The sequence below is a fragment of the Temnothorax americanus genome, unplaced genomic scaffold (assembly GCF_048541705.1).
Source record: "Temnothorax americanus isolate GAGA-0224 unplaced genomic scaffold, ASM4854170v1 Scaffold23, whole genome shotgun sequence".
Taxonomy (NCBI): domain Eukaryota; kingdom Metazoa; phylum Arthropoda; class Insecta; order Hymenoptera; family Formicidae; genus Temnothorax; species Temnothorax americanus.
In genome coordinates, this window is record NW_027509371.1 from 1,059,975 (window position 1) to 1,082,245 (window position 22,271).

The 22,271-nt window shown below is 40.1% G+C and overlaps 2 protein-coding genes across 5 annotated transcripts in view; one reads left to right on the forward strand and one right to left on the reverse strand.

Moving 5' to 3' along the window:
- Positions 1-22,271, reverse strand: part of LOC143898288 (small ribosomal subunit protein uS3m-like) — a 167,597-nt gene that overhangs the window by 89,547 nt on the left and 55,779 nt on the right. The gene's annotated exons all lie outside the window — the stretch shown is intronic.
- Positions 1-22,271, forward strand: part of Tsp26a (Tetraspanin 26A) — a 122,906-nt gene that overhangs the window by 83,725 nt on the left and 16,910 nt on the right. For all 3 annotated transcript variants that reach the window (XM_077407645.1, XM_077407643.1, XM_077407644.1), the window contains exons 2-5: positions 9,023-9,143; positions 16,284-16,357; positions 16,721-16,795; positions 17,840-17,938. In XM_077407645.1, the coding sequence (XP_077263771.1) occupies positions 9,023-9,143; positions 16,284-16,357; positions 16,721-16,795; positions 17,840-17,938 (369 nt within the window). The remainder of the gene's footprint in view (positions 1-9,022; positions 9,144-16,283; positions 16,358-16,720; positions 16,796-17,839; positions 17,939-22,271) is intronic.

Consider the following 22,271-nt stretch of genomic DNA (forward strand, 5'->3'; position numbering starts at 1 on the left):
GTACCTTTACCATTTGTTAGTGAGGTGAGGAATTTGGGAGTCGTTTTTGAGTCAAATCTCTCTTGGAGGAAGCCCATTTCGCTTGTCTCGCAAAAGGTTCACTGGGCGCTATATAAACTTAAGTTTAATAAAAACTCTCTCTCCACTGAGCTTAGAATTAAGTTAGTGATGACTTTGGTTCTACCTCATTTGGATTATTGCTGCCTTGTTTATCATGGCCTAAGTGAGGAACTGAACACCAAACTGCAGAGACTTGTGAATTGTTGCATCAGATTTATTTACAACTTAAGACGAGATGAGCATGTTACTCCGTACAGACGTCGCTTGGGATGGCTTTCAGTCAAAAACAGACGTCTTTACTTTCTTGGATGTCAGATGTACCGCATACTGTATATGCTCTCACCTGTGTATTTAAGGGATCTTATTTACACCTCTCGACTCATCGCTTAAGAGATCCGAACGATTAGCCACTTCTTCAAATCACATTTTTCATATTCCTGCTCATACAACAGTTACATACAGAAACTCCTTCCAGCTTTCGTCTATTTATTTCTGGCATTCTCTTCCTGGTAATTTCGGCATCGTCTTTTGCATCCTTTAAGTGTCTTCTTCGCGCGTATTTATTTTCGTCTGAATCAGAGTGACTGGTGTGCAATTTTGTTTCCGTTAATTTTAAGTAGTGTTTTATAATTTTAGTTTTAAGTAACATTAAGTTTAAGTAGTACTTATGATGCAATGTTTTTATTATGTTTATACTCTTCTTTTCCAGTTAATATTAAGTTGCATAATGTCTTTTGCTGTATGCTGTATTGTATCTTTGCCCTATAACTTATGTTTGGGCATATTAAACAATCAATCAATCAATCAATCAATCTCTCTCTCTCTCTCTCTCTCTCTCTCTCTCTCTCAGCATCAGTTTTAATCGCTATCAGGGTAACACGTAACACGTTAAAACATGTCAGTGCCTGCTGGCCGTATCCCACACGTTCCCAATTTTTCCGTTGCGAGATGCAATAAAGTAGATATCGATAACGAAGGGATGATTGAACGATCAAAATATTTTATCAAAGTCATGCGAGTCGCAGTTATACTCGTATAATATTTACAATTTCATTTATACCAAATATTAATATGTCATTCAAATCAAATCTATGTGTGTGTGTTTGTACGTGTCCAAGCTCATAGAGTCTTTACATTCATTTCCGACTCGTTCTAATGATACAACCAACCGACCGTTGCTTGTTATGTATGCATGTAACTTTTCCTTTTTGCAATAGACAGAGAAAGTCGTTTGCGCGAAAAAAACATCGGATATATAATATCGGTTATAGAATCTTGTTTATTATTTTTTTGCCCAAGGACATTTGCCGCACGCCATTGACATTTTTATTTTAAAAAGTTAGAAATAAAAGAATGATTCCCGCGTATAAACATTTCAAGAAGCATTTAAAAAAAAACATACATTTATAATAAAAAAAAAAACAGAAAAAAAGATTTTGTGCTTTACTGATTAGAACAACTGGAACGTGCCAAAATCGATAATGTTGACTTTACACCCTTCTCTGTTGCTTGAGTATCGAAATATCAATTTCGCCTTTCAGAGCGTTTTAATTGCAAAGTAGCTAGAGCACCGTTTGCTAATGTCTGTTATTATTAATCACGTAAAACTTTCGAAAGGGCTAGTCTGATTACACTTACAGCATAATCACCGTGGCCCGTGACATCGTACGACCGTGGCTCCAGCCCTCGTTACCGTCAAGACATAACAGAATTACCATCGATTATCCGTAGTTGCTTTTAATTAATGCTATTAATGAACTCAGGGCTAACCGTCGAACGCGCTCGGACTATTCGGCCGGTCCGCGTCGCGCTAGACCGGCATGGCAGTGTCATCACGCGAGTTTGATTGTTCAACGGGAAATTGCGAATTCCATATTTATGACGCGCTTGGCTGAGAGCTCCGTTCGGGAACTTTTAAATAATGCAGACGGCTATTTCTATTACGGGCAAGTCTTCCGTGGCGAGTTCAGGCTTCGTCTACTCCGCCGAGAGATTTTTTCCAGAAGCGTCGCGATCACAGGACTTATTCCCGAGAACCGACGACTATGACATATAAAAGTTTTAGGCGTTCTGAGCCGGTGGCGTTTCGCTTATCGCGATAGATGTATAGCTCGGGCTCGAAATAGTTTGCGACAGATTCTTTAAATGGCATACGAAGGTCGAGACGAGATGTAGAACGACGAGCAATGTTATCTCCGCGGCACCGAGAAACATATATAGAATAGAATTAATAACTTATTTAAGCCTCTCATATTTGCCATCGTTGTTGAAATTCCTCGCTCGGCTCTACGATCTCTCACCCCCCCGCCCCCCATCATCTGTTGCTTCGCTTTGTCTCGACCTTTCTCGTCTTTTATTTGCGCGAATTCAAATTACGTTGAGCGCGGCTTTCCGCAGTTTGCGCCCAGAGACGACGATGCTATTGCCCTTGGAAGATGAGATAAACGCCAGGCCGATAAATTCCATTTTACCCTCTTCTTTATCCTCTCCCCCTCCTCCGCCGTGTTTCGCGACCCCGAAACCCTCTGCTGTCGTTCCACGCGCCTCTAGTCCTTCCATCTTCGTCGGATGATACTATATATACTTGATTATACGATAACAACGGACCGGCTGTGTTTAACTTTCGGGTCGGCAAGAGAAAATGAGATTCCTGATTGCCGACGTCGTCGGATTTATGTTACGTCCGCGACGATATCTCTCGCTGCCCGTGCCGTGCCTCGCTCTGTCTCGTAAATCTTGTTACCGATAATTACGAGCGTTCCCTTCGTTAGCCGAACATTTTCCTGCGCTCACAGATTTTCATTCGGCAAAATTGTCCTCCAAGACCGAGCTCGCAAATGAGATACGCAGCGATTAAGAGAAATATAGAAACAGACGTATAGATGCTTGTTGAAAAAATAATTGAGATTACAAGCAAAGCTGCACTCATTCGTTTCAGTGACAGCCACGAGAAAACTTAAAAAGTGTGTAAATTAGAAACTTGCAGAAGCTTTATAAGCAAAAAAATTATGAAGAAGCAATGTGCAAGTCTTTAATTTGCATACTTTTTTATTTTTTTATAAAATAGACAATAAATAAAGAAACTAAATTTGAATTGACATTTTCTGGGAAAGACGATTGATAGAGGGCCAGCTCAGTAGCACAGGTAGGGATTTACAATCGCGCAATGTCAACCCGATGTTGGCTTTAGGAGTTCAGAGATGCTGCAGTATATGCAGTATTTTTTTAAGTATTAACACTTACAGATTTTTTTTATTGTCACGAGATTATATAATAAGAATTTTAATAATAAGAATTTTAATTTGACAAAATTCTTAATAATAGCTTTTAATACGTATAAGAGAGCATGAAAGTTAAATTATTTCAAGGAGACGATATAATTTAGATAGCTTTAATATAAGAAGAGACACACGTAAGACAGTAACAAGAAGACACATAAATCTTGCCAATTTGAGCGGTATTGACAGCAAATTGTGAGTTATCAAGAAATCTATCAAGAAATAATAATGCTCACGACATGGGTAACCGCTTAATATATACAATTTGTATATACTACTTATTTCTAATTCTGAAAAAAAACCGCGTCTCGCTAAAGTCGTTTGAAAAATGAATATCATAAAACCGGGCATTTTTTTTCCTAGCGCTTTCGGGAGCGGAATATACCGCGCGGATTTCGACCGCGTTCCTGCGAACACTCCATTCCGGATAAAGAGCCGTTAGGAAAATATTAACTCTACACAATAAACATTTTATTTACTCGTTGCCCGGCCGCGCCAACACGAGCGTATGCGTTCAAAGGAAAAGTTTCATTGGGACTATATTGCCGATCGTGTTATTTTTTCCGAAACTTGTTTTCCACTTGCACGTTTGCTGCCCGTCGCTGCTTTCCACCGTTGAAACAGTTATGATAAATTGGATAAATAACTGTCGATAATAAAATTAACAAAGTGACATGTTAAAAGAAGACGTTGAGAGTTCAACACGGTTGAACTTTTTCACGGCGTAAGTTAATATTATATCTATCGGTCTTTAATAACTATTAGGATATACATAATTATATAAATCGGACGTTTCAACTCCGCTTTGAGCCATCTTTAGCCATGCGGTAACAATTAAATTAAAATCATCTCACGTTTTGCCGGCGAGAAATAAGTGAGTAACTTCAAAAGTTGATAATTTAGAAATACCGTGATTTTCCAAGCGAGGAATTCCAAGTAAAACTTAGCTAACGATCATAGTTTATTATATGATCGAAGTTAAAATGATAGTAATAACTTGAACAAAAAGAGAAGTGAAGTCACTTACCCACCAGCTCAGAGAACGTGAGGAGAAGAATTGTAAGTAGAGAACGCCGTTACAACTGAGACAATGATACACTTAAAAGACAATCCTGATTCCAAATAACAACCGTCTCGTTCGACTGTCCAACCAACTCTCACTATATAATTTAAACGGTATTGTAGGTGAAGGGTTAAGAGTAGGAAGAATTTAAAATTGATGACAAAGACAATACTAAAATAAAATTCAACGATTAAATCATGAATTAATAAATTAATAAATAAACAATTTAAAATAATGACCGGAGTGAAATTAAAAACACTAAAAAATGACGACAATTAAGTGACAATAATGGGCAAGGTTTACAATTTACTTAAAATTGAGACGTATACATGGTGTAGATATTCAATGTCTGATTGTAAATTAAAACCATTTTTCTGAAGTTGAATAGGTAGGCGTCATTTTTTTCGGAAATCAAACGTTTTGATAAAAATTTTTCATTGTCTAGCATTTTAACATTCTCGCAATTAAATTCATGTTTGCAGGTAATTCTGTGTTCTGTGGTGACCTAAAAAATGGGTGTGTGTTCTCTCGAATATGGTAATAATGTTGAAATTCTGGTTTTAAGTCTCATCGTTCGTCTCACGTAGAATGCGTTGCGATCCTTGCAGAATATTTTAGAAAACGTTTTTCTTTGAATTGATTGTCAGAACATCTTTATGGGCCTTGATAAAGCCTTTAAGTTAATTGAGACTAAAATAAAATTTGGCATCGATATCTTTGATGATGCTCTTGAATTTTTCCAAAATAGTAGGACATATGGTATCGTGAACCAAGGTAGCTTGATTTCACTGCTTTCTGATGTGACATTATTTCGTTTGCATAACCGTTCATTAAGAAGAGACCATTATTCTATTATTAATTGTGTCATGTATAAAATTCATGAGATAGTCGTTATGTAGCGAAGTTTCAATTATCAGACTGAGAACGTCCAATTTATAATTATGTATCCTTATAGGTAGCATTTATTAAGGATCGATATATAACTTACACATCGTCAACCGCGTTGAATTTTCAAAGCTCTCTTTTTACTCAGTTATTTATTTATGTGTTATTTAGTTATGATAAAGCTATATGTTATTACTAATTATCCCAGCGAAAATATTTGCTAGTATTAATTGCTCTATAAATCGGTTAATAAATTCAATGTCCCGAATGTCCCATTTTCTCGATAATGTTTACTATCAATTTTATTCGTGGTCCGTTATAAGAGCGACGATATTAAAATTTATAGAATAACTCGACGTTACGCCACAGAACCAACATTTATTCAAGCTATCATGAGCGCAATTATTGCGAGAAATTCGTAAACAATAAATAATTTGATTAAGGAGACATAAAATGTACAGTCAATCTTTTTTTTAGCAAATTTTTTTTAGCAAATTGTTGTTGGAGGTTATGCTATATGTTCGATACCAAAAAAGTGATTTGTTTACGCGAAGACACGAGAGACGTTTTTACAATGGAAAAATACGCAGACCATGGAATAAAACATTGAATTCGTTATAGTCGCGAGAAGAGAATCTAAATGCATACGGCACGTAAATCGATTAACCGAGTTTAGCTTTTGAAAAAAAAAACGCGAAAATTATAATAAAGCATGGCATCGATAAAATACGAACACGTACGCGTGCAGTATACGCGTTTCTTTCTATTGTTTCGTTTCGCGTAAATCGTGCAAATGTTCTAAAAGTAGCTGCGTCGCAAAATTAATTCGAAATATTTCAAACCAAGTAAAATCCAATTATAATTTTAATAATAATTTCTAATTTAATTCTAATTTAATAATGTAATTCGTATGGCGAGACCCCGTTAGTTTTCGCTTTTTTTTCACACAAGTGTATTTTTGTCTCGGTGTAACGAGCGAAAAAAAGAGGACGTGCGTCACTCGCGTCACTTTCGCACCTCAACGTCACGAGCGTGATCGCGCGAGAGCCGTTCGATCGTGAATTATGCGCCGTTGAAAAATTGTTTGCGGTTACCGGGGTTGACACGCGACGCCCCGGCCGTGTTCATGACACGTATTCGAAGATGACGCGAAGGGACACAAAATTTGTTATCGCGTCACAGAGGGGAGGGCATTCGCGAAGCCGAACGGCCGCGGCCGTCGCGTCGCTTTTCATTTCTCTCCCTTTCTCCCTCGCGGTCTCTTCTCTCTCGTGCAACTGCATCGACCGCACAGGAGGCGAGAGAGCGAAATACCGTCTCGACGATTTTTATGAACGGGTAGTTTTTGGCACGAATAAAACACCGTGCGATGAACCTCCGCAGTGGAAAAAATTATTCATACGCCTTCCCAAAAATAAAAATAAAAATTTTGCGCGCAGAATTCGACGGAGGACCGTTTGACTTGTGATGCAGTTTGACTCTTCTATTTTTTATTTTGTTTGTCGATACACATCGATCGACCAATAATTGATGCGCCCGACGAGAATTCCGGTTATTTATTAATGCCTAGGACAGATATGTATTTATAAATATAAATAGTAACATAAATATAACAATAATTCAGTAAAAAGAAAACAAGACGTACACTAATGTGTAGAACTGCAACATAAAGTGGTCACACTTAACATTGATGATCATTCATCGGTAAGCTTCATTCGCAGCTATAAAATGGGCACAATTGGTAGCTGCCAATAATAAAAAATGCAAACGCACCGCGTATTTCAAATTATATTTATGGGGAGCCGCGTATTTTTATGCGCGCGCGTGTGTACATTTCAACTTCGAGATGATTTATCGCGAATGGCTTTCCAACAATTCGACGCGTTCGACGATTCTTTCTCGCTCGCTTCCTCTTTTCAGCTATCGTCAAATTGGTCACGATGGAAAAAAACCACAAAAGAAAGAGGCCGCCCGCGTTCGCTCGTAAGATATTATCGCGTGTGGCAGTGTACGAATCGTTTAACTTTTGAAACCTGCGCGCGATAAATAATTTTTTTTTATTAACATCAGCATTCGCCGTCGGTGATAAGAACGTGGATCCGTGCGCGAAATTTTTGCAAAACTGAATGATTGCCGGCTGCAAATGTCGAGAGCGAGATATCGATCTTTATCGTGTATAATAAAAGGTTCAGAATAGAACAACCTGGTTTACGACGATACGTAATTATAGCACGTATATCATTAGACACGCAGACTGATTTTACGTGATAATCTTATAACAATTTACGGAATACAGTACTCGCCTTTTAATTCACCGCGTTACGAGGCCGTGACCCATTTGTCCCGCGCGGCGCGCACGTGAAAATTATCGAACGTAAAGCAAACGCGGAGAACAGTTATGTATACCGTCATAAACTGCGCCCCGTCGCTCCCTGTCTCCCTCCGGGGAGATTAGAGCCGATTACCCCACGAAATGCGTACGCGTTATCAGGCGCAGCCTCAGGTGTTGCAGCTACTTCACGTTAAGTCGATCTTGTCACGCGACATGGTCTACGTATGTCATCGGTAATTGCGTGGATTTAATGTCAGTAAATGCCACGGCGCCGAATATCAATCTCACCGCAAATGCGGTTGCCATGTTATTCAGGCTAATATTAAAGCTGCATTGGATAATTAACGCTCTTGTTGATGAAAGGTGTGTTGAACCGTTTTATATCCTCGCGCGAATTGACGAGCTCATTCGTGAAAACGAGTTGAAATTTGGGTAAAAATCGTTAAAATTTAAATTATTAAATCGAACGAAAAAACGCGAGATTTCAAATTTGATTGGTATACATCAGCGACAGAGGGAATTCGTGTGGACGATCGATCTCGGTGGACGTTCGGGAAAGCGTTATACACGCTCGGTCTATCAAAATCACGATCTCAATAAAGCTTTGCGGCCGGTTTTGAAAACGCGAAGGAAAAGAATTGTTGACAAAACGGCCCGCCAGAGGAATACTCGGCAAACGTTGTCGTTTGTCGTTTGCGAACTATTTGAGATGTAACTACGCGCACATACACGGGCGAAAGAGTCTCCATGAGACCGTTAACGGTCGAAAGCCGTTAGACTCTCGTTTGATTTTCTCTCTTCTTTCGCTCTTTCCCCCCGGTGCTTTTCTCATTATTCGCGGGTAATCGTATCCGCGGCGCAATCGCACGCGACCGGGTGGTCCGTATAATCGAGACCCATCAGACTCGCAGTTTCGCCGAGTGGCTGTTTCGACAGAAGCCCACAAACCGTGCGTGAACACGCGCATTTACCTTTTTGCACCCACAAACAATTACGTTGATCCAACGATTATATTCTAATAATCCTTTTTTCTTAACACACCTCCCCCCTTTCTATACCGTAAAAGTATTAAAGTCAACGGCAACGAGCTTGATCGACAAAAATAATCTATTGTTTTTTCTCACGAAATTACATAATATTTTCAGTTTTATTTGGCAAACACACGACTAATCGCATTTGCATCAATCTAATGCGTTACTTATAATAGAATTTATATATCTCTATCCTGAGATTTTTATATTTCTCACGTCGGGATAATCGAAAAACTTTGTTCGCAAATATGGCAGACGGCGCGAAAACAGTTCGGAGGAAGTTTCCGGTTAGCTGAAACTTACCGCCGATATTCGTCTTCACTTAAGCCAATCTCTAACTCTCACCCCCTTTCTCTCTCTCTTTTTGTCGCAGTGGCTCGGTCTGGGCATCATGGCAGTGGGCGTCTGGGCATGGACCGAAAAGGACACCTTCAACAACCTGTCCCGCCTCACGAACGTCGCACTCGATCCAGCATTTATCCTCATTCTAGTCGGTGAGTACCAGAGTCTTTTTTCTCTTTTTCTTCCTTTCTCTCTTCTGCTCATTTCGCGACTCTCAGAGACGCACGGAGAGTTATAATGGCTCTCTTCGAGTGGTACTGAACTAAGCTTTAATTTTAGGATTTTCAACAAAAATGTTCTTAGGAAATCCTAATTATAAATACGTACGATGCAAACAATGCTTTACTTCAATGAAGAGTGACAGAGATTTTAACTCATTTCGTGAAATTGTTCTTGCAATATTGGTCGCTTAAAAATATCAAACATTTGGAGAAATTACATCGGGACCATTAATTAAATTAATGCATGAATAACAGATATTTAATTAAAAGTGCTAACTTTTAAAAATTATTTCTTTAAATCTTCAAGTATAAATTCCAAATAAGAAATATATTTGTCATATTCTTTTTTTCAATTCAGAAAAATGTAAAACAATATTAGCAGCATAAAGTGATTTTTGTGGCAGAGAATAAAAATGAACTGTAATATATAAAAGAAGGAAACTACCCCCCACATAATGCGCCGACTAATCATAGTAAGAATCGTAGTTTTCCGACATTTGGTGCCTTCCCTTGGCGAGATGTCGGCGATCGCAATTTTTCCTCTCAGGACTGCCTGCAAAGGGACTATCGTTTCCGTCGGCGGAACCATTTCGCACGACCGCGCAGCCATAACTTGATTTCTGTATTAACGCCATTCGGGTGGTCTCGTAATGGTTGCCCGGAGGACGACATTCGTTCTAATTCGTCCGCGATATTTCGCGCGCTTCCTTCACGCGGAAGTCGCGTAATGCGCCGACCGACAATATAGCGCGGATTTGTAATTTGGATAAGATCGGGGAATTGTAGCTTACCTCTCCGAGAAACGAAACACGGCGCGAACCGGAAATTAAGGTGTCTGCATAGTCGTAAATTTTTCGAATAGTTTAAGTTCTCCGAGAGAAACAAATTTGTTAAAAACCGCATACTTTCTTACTTTTTCTCTCTCTCTTTTTTTTTTGCTCTTCGGACTCGGCAAAAAGATTCCGTCAAAGTTAAGGTCGCGAATTCCGGAACGTCCTATAGATGCCTTTCAGAAACGAGGAATTTAAGGGAACGACATAACGTTGAGTAGAAACAGACAGGACTATTTACCATTTCCACTTCTTATAATCATTCAACCGAGACTCATAGCAGATAGAGATATATATAGCCATGCGCGGTGCTTTGAAATTCAGCCTCTATCTGAAGTTGAAATTCAATATCTCATCGTCTTATATTATTTGAGCACGCGCTCTATGCGCTTCGCTTTTCAGAGACCTCTGTACAATTGCGTACGTTGGAGATTTGAAAAATTTTCATTTCGATAGTCTAATTTATGGAACGCTTCTTTCCTAATGCGTTAGAGGGCTAATAGTAGAAAATTAATGTGATATAAGTAATAGAAAATTGATTCGTTTTAATTATTTTGGAAAAGAGAGAGGCAAGAAAGACGGCGTCCAACGTGTTATTATAGCCTTTTATGTTCGCGGATGTTAGTAATTTTATTCATTCACAACTGACAATTAACAATTACATACCATTTTTTTTCTTTCCGCGAGCGGATATAGTTTCATTTACCAAGTAAACATTTATCAAAGCGTTTCATGGAGCGTGCAACATAATAAGCCCATTTCAATTAACAGAGAGAGCGCATCAAACGAAGTGAGAATGAAAGAATGAGAGAAAGAGAGAGAGAGAGAGAGAGAGAGAGAGAAGAAATAATCGGTAGTTTCCCGGGTGAATCGCTCTCTTGTAAACCATGGGGTAAATTAGTTAGAATGATGGAATGAAAAATAATGTCGGAGTCGTATAATCATAATGTATAAATGATACCACGTGCGTCCTCACCGAATACGAGGTTTTATTACGAATCGGAGTCCCACAGGCAACGACACAATTCCCTCGCCACGAGGGTGGAAGATAAGCTACGTGTGTACACGCGACATTACCGGCCATTACAGGGTGCGTTTTGCGCGAGAAGAAAGAGCTTTTTGTCGGCCGCGATCCTGACAACCTATTTTTCCGTGATGCACGCGGTCATTAGGGTGTACGAAGTACGTGCCAGTATTGGTGCAAAGTGAATACACAGAGATTTCTCGTGAATAAGTTTGAATCGAGTTTTATGCTAACACTGAAAAGTATATCATTGTTTTAAACGTCGAAGGATAAGCAATTTTTCCTACGGTAATATCTCCGAACCTATCAGATCCCGATCTTTGTCGAAAAGCACCCAATATCCAATTTTCGTCGAAGAACTATAAATATTGAAGCACGGAAACTTGCAAGAATTCTGCAGGAGAGCCAGCGGAACACTAATTAAAATGGATACGGCGGATACGGAAGGGTTAAGGGCGCACTGACAGAAAGCGCGTTCGCTGCGTCCCCCTCGATACGTTTCCATTAACCACCACAGACTCTCTCTCCGTTTCGCGACGCGAATGTAATATTCCGTCGGCTATATAATACACGTGCTCTACCGGCAAATAAACGCAGATTTCGCGCTGCGGCTCTTCCGTTCTCTCTCCCTCCTCCTCTCTCTCCCCTCCCCTCTCTCTCTCTCTCTCTTCTTCTAACAGGGTGCCAAAGTTTTAATTAGATACGAGCTGGCAGCGAGGCGACGGACATAAAATTAGGACGAGGTTTGTGTCCGATTTATTTCGCCGGTCTTCTGGGTTGCCGTTCTCTTCCCCGTTACGGACATCACGTTTCCGGACGTAGAGGATGACATTCCGAGACTCCGCTGTTGCGGAACGTGACGCTATGAATCGAATTCGGAATTACACACCGGGTGTGTACACGTGGATTCCCGCGGAGATTCCGCGCTCCGGAAAGCCGCGCGCGCGCTTTCGAAGCGGTCACCCGCACGCGGTTTCGCCAAGCCGTAATAGCGATAATGCTTCCGGGAATGTGCCCGGCGACCGAATTCAAGCCTGTATACGATGGGCTGGCCTGTAGTACGGCGTGGTTCTCTGCGGGACGTCGCGGCGCCGCGGCGGCCCAAATCGAATTTGCACGTGATCCGGTATAGGTATACGCCGGAAGAACAACGGACGGTACGCGAGAGACCGCTCGAGTACGAAAGTGGGGACCGATTTGCGGAGGCTCATCCATTTGTTTGCCCCGTGTCCGTGGAAACAATCCCCTCGAAGTTCGAAGGGGACGGCGACAAGAGGCCGGCGCGTTAGTTCTATCGTCGCCTTAGTCGAATCAAATTCACTAGTAGTAGTAGGAAGAGGAGGAAGAGTAGTACTTACTTCAATTGTTTGTTTGACACTATTGAAAGATATTCGCGCTAATTTTTGTTAAAAATTATACCACATTAAAGATAAAGAGAGAGGAAGAAAGGATAATAATATATCAGATGTAGGCACGGAACTAGTTCGCTCCTTTATCGCGCTGCTCCTGTTTCGTGAAAATAAATGTACTCGGTTAATTTTGTTATTCATCGTAATGCCATTGTAATGCAAGCTAAGCGTTATTAGTTTAATATTTACCGTACAAAACGATATTTGCGCTAATATTTAATTCCGTAGAGTTGAAGTGAACGGCGAACTATCCCATTGTTTAACTTTGAGCCATTAAACGTTTGTTCAGCACGGTAGTATTTGAAACTACGAATTTTTGCTGCACCTGATCAAACGTCAATAGAGCGCCCCTGGCTGAAAATCTTAATATAACTGTACGTAACGTAAAAGAAAATTTGTCGGAAAAAATGTTAGGAGGGATCAGCCGTCATTCAAGCGGCATTTTCATCGAAGTAATCGACGTCTCCTCATTATGTGTACCTTGTGTACTTAGGAAAGCGACGCGCGCTTGTTAACTATTTCGTACTTGCGTAGCATACTCTATCGACTTGAGCCTGGCTTTCGATTATCTCATGCTCCAATTACTTGCATTTACTTTGACGAGTAACTCTACCTCTTCCGGCTTGCGCTTAATTTAGCGGAACGGTTACCAGATAAATAACAACGATTTAGACTTAGCTGCACTATTTGAAAGTTATAACGACAACCGACAGCAAATTACATTTTTACCGCGGCCGAACTTTCTCGATGTCGATAATGTCAACATTTCTAATCCTGTTTTCTCTATATCTGTCTTTGTCTAACGAGAGGCATCTGTTCTTGTTCGATTGCTGCGCCATCTCTCGCTACGCGCAATACTGCTTATCCTATCAACCTGAATGTTCTTTTGCACATATAAAAGTTACACACACTAATCTTTTTTTCTAGGCTTTCAATCTCAGTTCTAATTGCACGATATTGTTCTGAAATGTTTTCCCTATGTCCCAGCGTATCTCATTTTGTATATACATATATAACCTGCAGTATTTTTGTATAAGCAAATATTGTCGTCAGTGATAGCTCTATATGCTCAAATTTTTAATTTTCTTTTGTTTTTTATGTAAAGTTGACCGGACGGAACTACATTTTTGTACGTACTTCAATTCTGTAAAATAAGATTTTTGCAATTCCGTAAAGCCAGTTAAAAGTTTAATGCATTTAACTAAATGTCGGTAACGACTGCCACTATAGGATTCCTTTAACGCTTCGAACAAAAATTGCATTGTATCGCAGATATTCTAAACCATTGTTTTTTCCGTCGCAACACACATCTGCCATTTAGCAAAATTAATCTAAGTTTGACAATTATTCTACAAAATTTTCTACAGTATACATCTATATATATAAATATTTTATATAATTTCACCTTTGCACAAAATTAATCCATGCTTTTCAAAGTTTATCAATCCAAATGCAAAGCTCGTTTGGAAAATACGCTTTTGGAAATCCACCTAAAACTATTAGCGCTGCCGCCTGCCAAAATTGCGCAGCATTCCAGATAAATCGTAACTTGTGCAAAGAGAAACACTAAATCCTGGATTACGTTTGTTTTCCGCGCTTAAATAAATGCGATCGCAATTGAGTGCTGCGTTTTGATTTCCACCCGTGTACTTATATACACCTGTCCTGAACGTCATCGCGAATTCAAATGCTCTCCATGAAACATCCGTAATTTTGCGTGCCACAAGTTAAACCTAAATTAATTGCAAGAAACCGGATCTAATTAAAATCACGCTACAAAAGAATCGACTTCAAATTTTGTTCGCAGAGAATACGAAGAAAAGCACGAAAGACTTGGATTACTCTGTATATACATCCTCTCTTTTTAGTCAACGAAAACCTAAAATCGAAACAGATATTATCGGCTTACACTCTCTCGCCGTTATATTCGCGTGTCGCGAGGCGAGATCAAACGTATGCGTTCCTCTATCATGCAATTTTATTACCATACGACATAAAACAACGTTGCGATATTGCAAGGGCGGCAAAGCTCTTTCGTCTACCATTGACCCACGCCTGCCATTGCTTCCTTTACGAAACATTGATTGCGTGCCAAATATTATAATCCAAATACGAGCTGAATTGTAGCGTGAATAAGACGTCTTTATAGTAAACATAAGTATATATATATATATATATATATTCTTTTTTTAGCAACAATTGCAATAATGGCTAATAAAAAAATTCATATAATTTAAAATAGATTTCGTTTATGTGGTTAACGTACAAAAATGCCTCGTAATAGCCTTATCCTGGTATAAAAATTTTCCAACTGCATTTTCAAGTGTATACACGTTTCTACATTCGCACTTTTCGTTTTTCTTCATCGAGTTTTTCGTCCGAGCGCAAAGCGTTTCATCGTTGCCATTTTCTTCTAGTTCGTGGCAAGGCTTAACAAAAGTTCCAAAAGTAAGTCTGGACTAATTATTCAGTTACTTGAAAGAGCTTCGTTCTACGTTGCCCGTCCCTGCATCGGATTAAAAGTTACCCCCTCATTTCCGGACACGTTCTAAAATCTTATAACTTTCGATAATAGATAAAAATTAAGTTCGATAGCGTCGAGTTTGACTTATAATCGTTTTCTCGATGCGGTTGCAAATTTTTTAATGCACCGAGTCATCGCCATCTCGTCGCTACGTGTAATTAAATCTACTCTTCATTGTTTCAAATTTATGAAAATTATACTATACATAGAAATATTGTCTAATATCTGATTAAATTCAATTTTTATTTGCAAACATTTTTATGACAAATTTATATATGTATATATACGCATGAAAGTTTTCTTAACAGTTTCAATGCAAACGTATCGTTTTATATCATATAAAAAATTAATGTTATTTGCATATTAAATATAAAAGGCGAAAAAGAGTTACTTGAATCCACACCGATTAATCGTGATATCATGCAGCGAATTTTAAGCGCGTGTGCTCGCGAACTTTTTGTACACGCGGAATTGATTTAGCGCTCATTACGCGGCACGCTCGTCCGCGGGTAACAGATAATTTCATAAATATTTCGCATTACCATCGGTGCAACGCGGTACTGTTGATGACGCACCCTCACGAAATTCAGCTGGAACGCACAGGAATTTTAATATAATTACTTGTGTTACCGCATGCATTCGCGAACCTACGTGTAACTAATACATGGCGTATGCTCGTAAATCAAAGTTGTTACGCAGGTGAAATTCCACAGAACTCTTCGAATTCCTTGGTTTTGCTGGCTAATAAAATCTTCTCGACTTTGAGAACCAAAAATTAAAAGGAAGAATGAGAACCAGACAAGTATATATATATATATATATATATATAATAATGTTAAAAATAATTTTAACACTATTTACAGTACGTATATGTATATAGGTATTATAATTTTACTACTTTTTGTGAACATATCTCTAAATTTCGATTGACCATGATTTTTACGATTAGTCTATCGATTTAGAACTCAATTAATGGTACCAAATAAACAACTTTTTTTCCCAATCTCCTCCGATATTGCCGGACCGTTTCAATCCTTCTGACGCAGCGTTCACCGTGATTAAGTTTCCAGTTTTCATGGTTTTTTGATCTACCTCGTTGCGAACCTATAAATGTGTCTGGGGAATTCACGCCGGGATGTCGATGTGGGAATGAATTCACCGGCGGGACGCACGCACCCACGCTCATAACTCACGATTATACGATATATTGATTAATGCATTCGTGTTCTTCACGTTACATTTCGCGCGATGACGAAGTACCCGATACTATTTATTCTGTTGCAGGTACAGTGACATTTATCATCGGTTTCACGGGATGCGTCGGCGCGCTACGGGAGAACACATGCCTCCTCGCCGCGGTGAGCGTCCTACGGAATTCAATTAAGCTCTTTCTGGATTACTTTAATTGCCCAACATCTTTCGGAAACTTCGAACTTTGATCGAGCTTCCGGTTCGTTACGTGATATCTATGGTCTATCATTGGCTGGCCACCCGCGCCGCGTGCGATTCAACGAAAGTTCGCCCTTTGAGAAATGTAACGTTTAAAAGTACTTAAAACTGAAAAGCTCCGCTTTCTTTGATGGTGAACTCTTGAAATTTCGAGTTCCCCTTAACGGAACGAGTCGTTGAAAGGATGGTTCTAACGGGTAGTAAGTAGGGCAATAATGGGTACTAATTAATTTCTCATGGGATCTTGATAGAATTAATTTTACGTGTTGCAGTACGCGATGTTTTTGGCGCTACTACTGCTGATGGAAATGACTGTCGGTGTTCTGGGATTCATCTTCAAAGATTGGGTAAATATTACCTTCATATATATATTAATTTATAATGTACAATAATAATTATACAGCAAAAATTCCAAAATATGAATATATTTACACATTATATTTAAAGATACCTACTTGTAATACTATGTGTAAATCTAGTAAATATTAAAATGCGTGTGTGAGATATTATATAGATTATTTTACAGCAATATGATTTAATATTGTTCGGTGCATACCCTGATGTACGCATTTAATTATTCGCGCAGGTGATATTTCGCGAAGTATATAGCTTTACTAAAATTTATCCTGCAGAATTATACACAACATTTCCAAGACAAGTGTTCCTCGAGATAGTTTTGTTGCGTTCATTCGTAATCGTTTCTGCTTACCGTGTTTATTAATTCAGTAACTACGAGAAACGTGGCTGAATTATCAAAGCGAATATGCCGAATACATTGTATAATATTCCTCTCCCTCTCTCTTCCTTTCTCTCGTCGGTGCATATTTCACAATCTCATTCGCTCTGGATATATGTACACCCGTGCGCGAGGAAGATGTAGAGTATAGTCTAGGCGCCGAGACGAAGTTTGCGTATAATTATGCAGCAAGAGAGTTCCTGGATTACTAATTAATTCCATTAACCGTATCCTTTAAACATGACGAGAATTTTCTCCCGGTGGAAAATTTCGGACAACCAACAAACGTGCCATCATATCCCCGTATTCGCACGCAGCTCGCGTTTTAATGCGCGCCATTCTACTTCACGACTGGCGGCAAGTTAACTCGTCCTTGAGCAATTGCACCTGCAACACCTGTGACGCTCGTCAATTGTCCGGAGAGAATATATCCCGGACTAGAAATCACCGACCGTAACAAGTCTTCGTAGAGACTACGAGGTCTTCGGTGTACGGTCTTATATATATCAGACACTTTTCTTTTCTCTTGTTTCGGGCGATAAAATTGGGATAAATTGATTAAAAAATTTTTAGGCTAGATCTTAGAACAATAATAATTAATTGATAAAAGACAGATTGATTGACATTAATTAATACGATATTTTGTTCATCGCAGATAAAGTCACAAGCTACGGGAGGCTTCCAAGCGTTCATCATCCACTACAGAGAGGATCCCGATCAGCAGAACCTCATTGATTGGATTCAAGAAGATTGGGCAAGTTGATTATATCAGGATTCTTCATTATATTAATATAACTAGAATAATTCGTGCTTCCTTCGTGCTCGTTACCCCGTCGAAGTATCGAATCACCGAAGCCGAACGTATACCGGCGCGGCGGCCTTAATAAGCGCGCGTGCTCGCATTTCCAAGTAGTGCAGGAAATCGTGCGGTCAGACGCGGTTTCCAAAACGCGGAAGCTCGCGCATACTTTATCGAGTCGCCGCGGCGCGGCGCGGCCGCAGCACGAAAATCTGGCCAGATACAGATTCCGAATGCCACGCGGCAGCACCCAAATGGCGCGTAATATAGTAGCGTTCGACCATCGATATCCGGTTATCCAATTGTGGTTTATGAGATTTCAATAGAATCGCCCGGGTACACTGCCGCAATTTCGGTAATCCTATCAGTAGGAGCTAGTCGACGGTAAACCGCACACGCGCTCGATCGCACATTGCAACCACACGTTACACTGCCGAACCGGATTCACCGAAAATTTCATTCGATCCGCCATACTTTACGAACGCGCGCGCGGAGCGCGACAGTGATTTACGTTCGGCCAAGTATCCAGCAGAACCGCGAGAATTAATTTAGCCGACGAATCCGTCGCGCGGTTAGCGGGATTCAGTTTGAGTAAAAAGCGGACGTCTGCCACGGAGGATGGATGAAGTCGGTATCGAAACATGCCGCGAGAGGTTTGCGCTGTTCATATAGCCATGTAGATGCGACGTAGATTGCCGCGGATTCATCGATCAATATGTATGTACACACATAAATTATTGCGCGACGCGGAGACATACGGAAACATTTGCGGACTGATTGGGTTAATGTTTGGATGCGCGCGGACGGCGGGCTCCGGGACCCCGCAATGATGAATCCGCAAGCGTTGAATTACCACCACGATTCATCATCGGCAAACCATCGCGTCCAAACTATCGTCGTGTTGTCATAGTTAATACAACGGTTCACATTTTAACAAATTGAATAATATGAGATTGATAAAAGACACGGTATAATATTTTTTTCTCAGTTTAATTAATAGTTATCAGAAACTGCATTAATTGAATACGTTTCTGAGTAGAGCAACTGTATCGATACTCGAGTGCCAAGGCACTCTATAAGATTTATAGACGCTGCAATGCGAAAAATGATTGTAGCACGCGCGCAGATAAAAATTGTAAAATACCATAGTACACTCATATAGATATATACAGATTCAACGTCGTTTCCGAGGATTAAGATGATTCCGTTTGAAGATATGACAGTCGATTTCGGCCGAGAGCGCGGTATCGTCGAATTCGTTAATCGATGGTCGCCCGACCAATTGTGGTTTACGAGATTTCAATAGGGACGCCCGGTATGCCGGCGCGCAATTCCGGCAATCCTATCAGCCCCGGGGAAACCGAAGCACTACCGAGTTGCCATACACCGCATTGTCTGACCCCGTCGGGATTCACTCGGTACCATTTATAGGCGGTTAATGAAATGCTTAGTACTTCGACTTCGTGCGGTGGCGCGGAGCGTATTTACCGTCGCCATCCCACTTATCAATTGGCTCAACTCGGCCAGTTCGGTCCGGCGCGATCGATATACAGGATGTATCAAGAGAGACGGGTACGTCGGCAAACAAGAAAAATTCTGTCCCTGGAGGAATCTCGAGTTGATTCTTCCGTGGCAGAATATTTTATTCTGCAATACCGTTTTGCGCGCGCCGCGCCGCGCGCGTTCCTCAACGTTGAACGCGCCCTGACTAGTCAAAATTAATTTTCTTGTTGTCGTTCGGTGATCGTCAAGAGATTCAATAACGATAACGAATTGAAATACGAACTGAAGATTCCGTTATATTCGCGTGAATTCCAATTGTTATCTGCGTGTTTCACTGTGTTACATGTTCTCTATCAGTTTAAGCTTTGCCAGTTACGGCGAAATTCTCGCCCAAAGAGAAATCGATGGGGAATCGAGCGGAGCGCCTGTTGTCGATCTCTCTTGATACAGCCTGTACGGCCATCGAGCGAATAATAATTAAATCCAGCTACAATCGGAAACTCGTATCTCGTATCTCAATACTCGACTCGCATTCGCATCTCGTATGAATATTCCACGCGCTTATGTTTCGTATTATGAATATTTGATTGGAACGAATTGAAACGTTACCGCAACAAATAATTAAAATAAAATAAAACGAGCACGCTGAAAAACAAATCAACTTAAGGTAGTTCGATGATGAACGACTTTTGCCGAAAATGATAGGTTTTATTTTTTATATCGAAAGAAGGAACTCTCCTGAATCGATTAAGCCCAGAAAAAAGATAATTCACCGTCCCGTTCTCAAGATATTTAATTTCAAAATTAGGTGATTTTAACATTGGTCTAATAGGAAAAGAAATATTTTCCTAAAAATAACACGAGTTTGCGAAAAATCTTTTGCCAAAAATGTCCGAACAATATATATCGATAGAAAGAGGACACTGTGAGGAAGCCTATAATTGAAAGTGAACACGATCCACCGTACAGTTTTTTTTAAATTAATAATTAAAGTTTGGTTTCCGGTGCTCAAGCGCTGATTTTCACAACTCGTGCGTGGCGACGTGACAACGCCGCACGCTGGGATCGTCGGCGTAAGGTTAGGTGCACGTTAGGTGTGAGTGAGCGCAAAGACAAACAAGTGTACCAACCGCACGAACTGTTTGGCGTTGCCAAGTCGCTGCCCTCATCTCGTACATACATGAGGGCAGCGAGGAAAATTGTTTATGTAAAAAATTACATGCACCTTGTGGCGAAATTACTGTACTTCAGTAAATCGCCATAATAACGCAATAATTCAATCGAAATAATCTCCGAAGTAGAGCACTCAAGAGTTGGCACAAGTTGAAAATTAGTCAAGCGACGCATTAACACACACTTCATTTTAATCTATTTCAGGCAAAATATTATTCTACAACGTAAAAATTACTTACTAATGGTCTTTTTACGTCGTTACGAAGCTTTGCAATGCATTATCCTATTTTTTTATAATCATATAAATAATTTGATAAAAAAATCATAAACATTGTTGTGACTTCGGCCCTTCATCATCGAACTACCTTAAATTACGGTAGTTGCCAGGGGGAGGATCCGTCTGATATTATCTTTCGGTGCTCGACGCTTGTCCTTTCCCTTTCTCTCTTCCTCTCGATAATATTGGCTTCGCGTGACAGCCACTTCTTATATCGCGATAACGAATCGCCTGATTAATCGAATTCGTACGAAGTACGTGCGAAACGACAAACGCGAGGCGCTCTCACATCATGCAACCCCGTTATTAATAATTGAATTCGTGATATTCCCCGTATCGATTCTCTATTTTTAACCCCGGCGAGAGAATCTAATACACTTTGCGTCGGGTAATTCATTTTTATGCCTTTTAATTAAACGTGAAATATCTCCCGTCCGCGGCTCGCGAATGTCGTACCGAGAAATACGAATATTCCCATGGTTAATTAATTATACAATAGTATCGCGAGATACGCGTGTGCGCGCTTGCCGGCTGATTAATCAAATGCATATAGCGTAATATTAACTGGCGGTGTGCAATGTATGTTATACTTATTGGCAAGAGATTTTCCCGAATAAATTAGTGCCTGTAAGATCTACGAATTAATTACCCGTTGTAGACGATTGACGCAAATGACGCTACTCCCAATGGCACAGTTATACGCAGAATTAATAATTAGGAGAAACTTTATCGGGTATCCTTTATATAAAGAGCACATTTCATTGTTGGCCATTTGGCCGGCGGGATTAGCGTGAAAAAATTACCGAACTAACCAACGAGGACACATACGGGTAGCCGAGGAAGAAGAATAAAGCATCTCGGATTCGCAGAGGAAACATATATTGAGGTTTAATGAAGGTCTCGGGACTTCGGTCGCTGGTCAAGCCTCGTTGCGAGCCGAATCCCAACTCACATGATCCCACAGACTTTTTCTCCTTCACTTGATATACCCGGCTCCTTGCAACGAGATAATTTCCTTCTCTTATACGCTTATTATATCCCGGTTCCAAACCGGACGCGACGTTCTTTCTTCCTCGCTTATCGAACGTTCTTATCTTTTAAGTCGCGTATTTAATATTGCCTCGTCTGAATTTCCAGCGTCATCGGAATTATTTATGACGACGTTTGAAATTCATACCCGCTCGTGATACTCATCGCAAATTCGACCGCGATTGATCATATCGGCGCTGACTTCGGCCTCGCCTGAGGATAATATTCTCGAACTGTCTGTGCGAACGAATTGAGATGAGTTTCCTGCCAAACTACTACATAGAAAACGACGAAATTCTGTGTAGA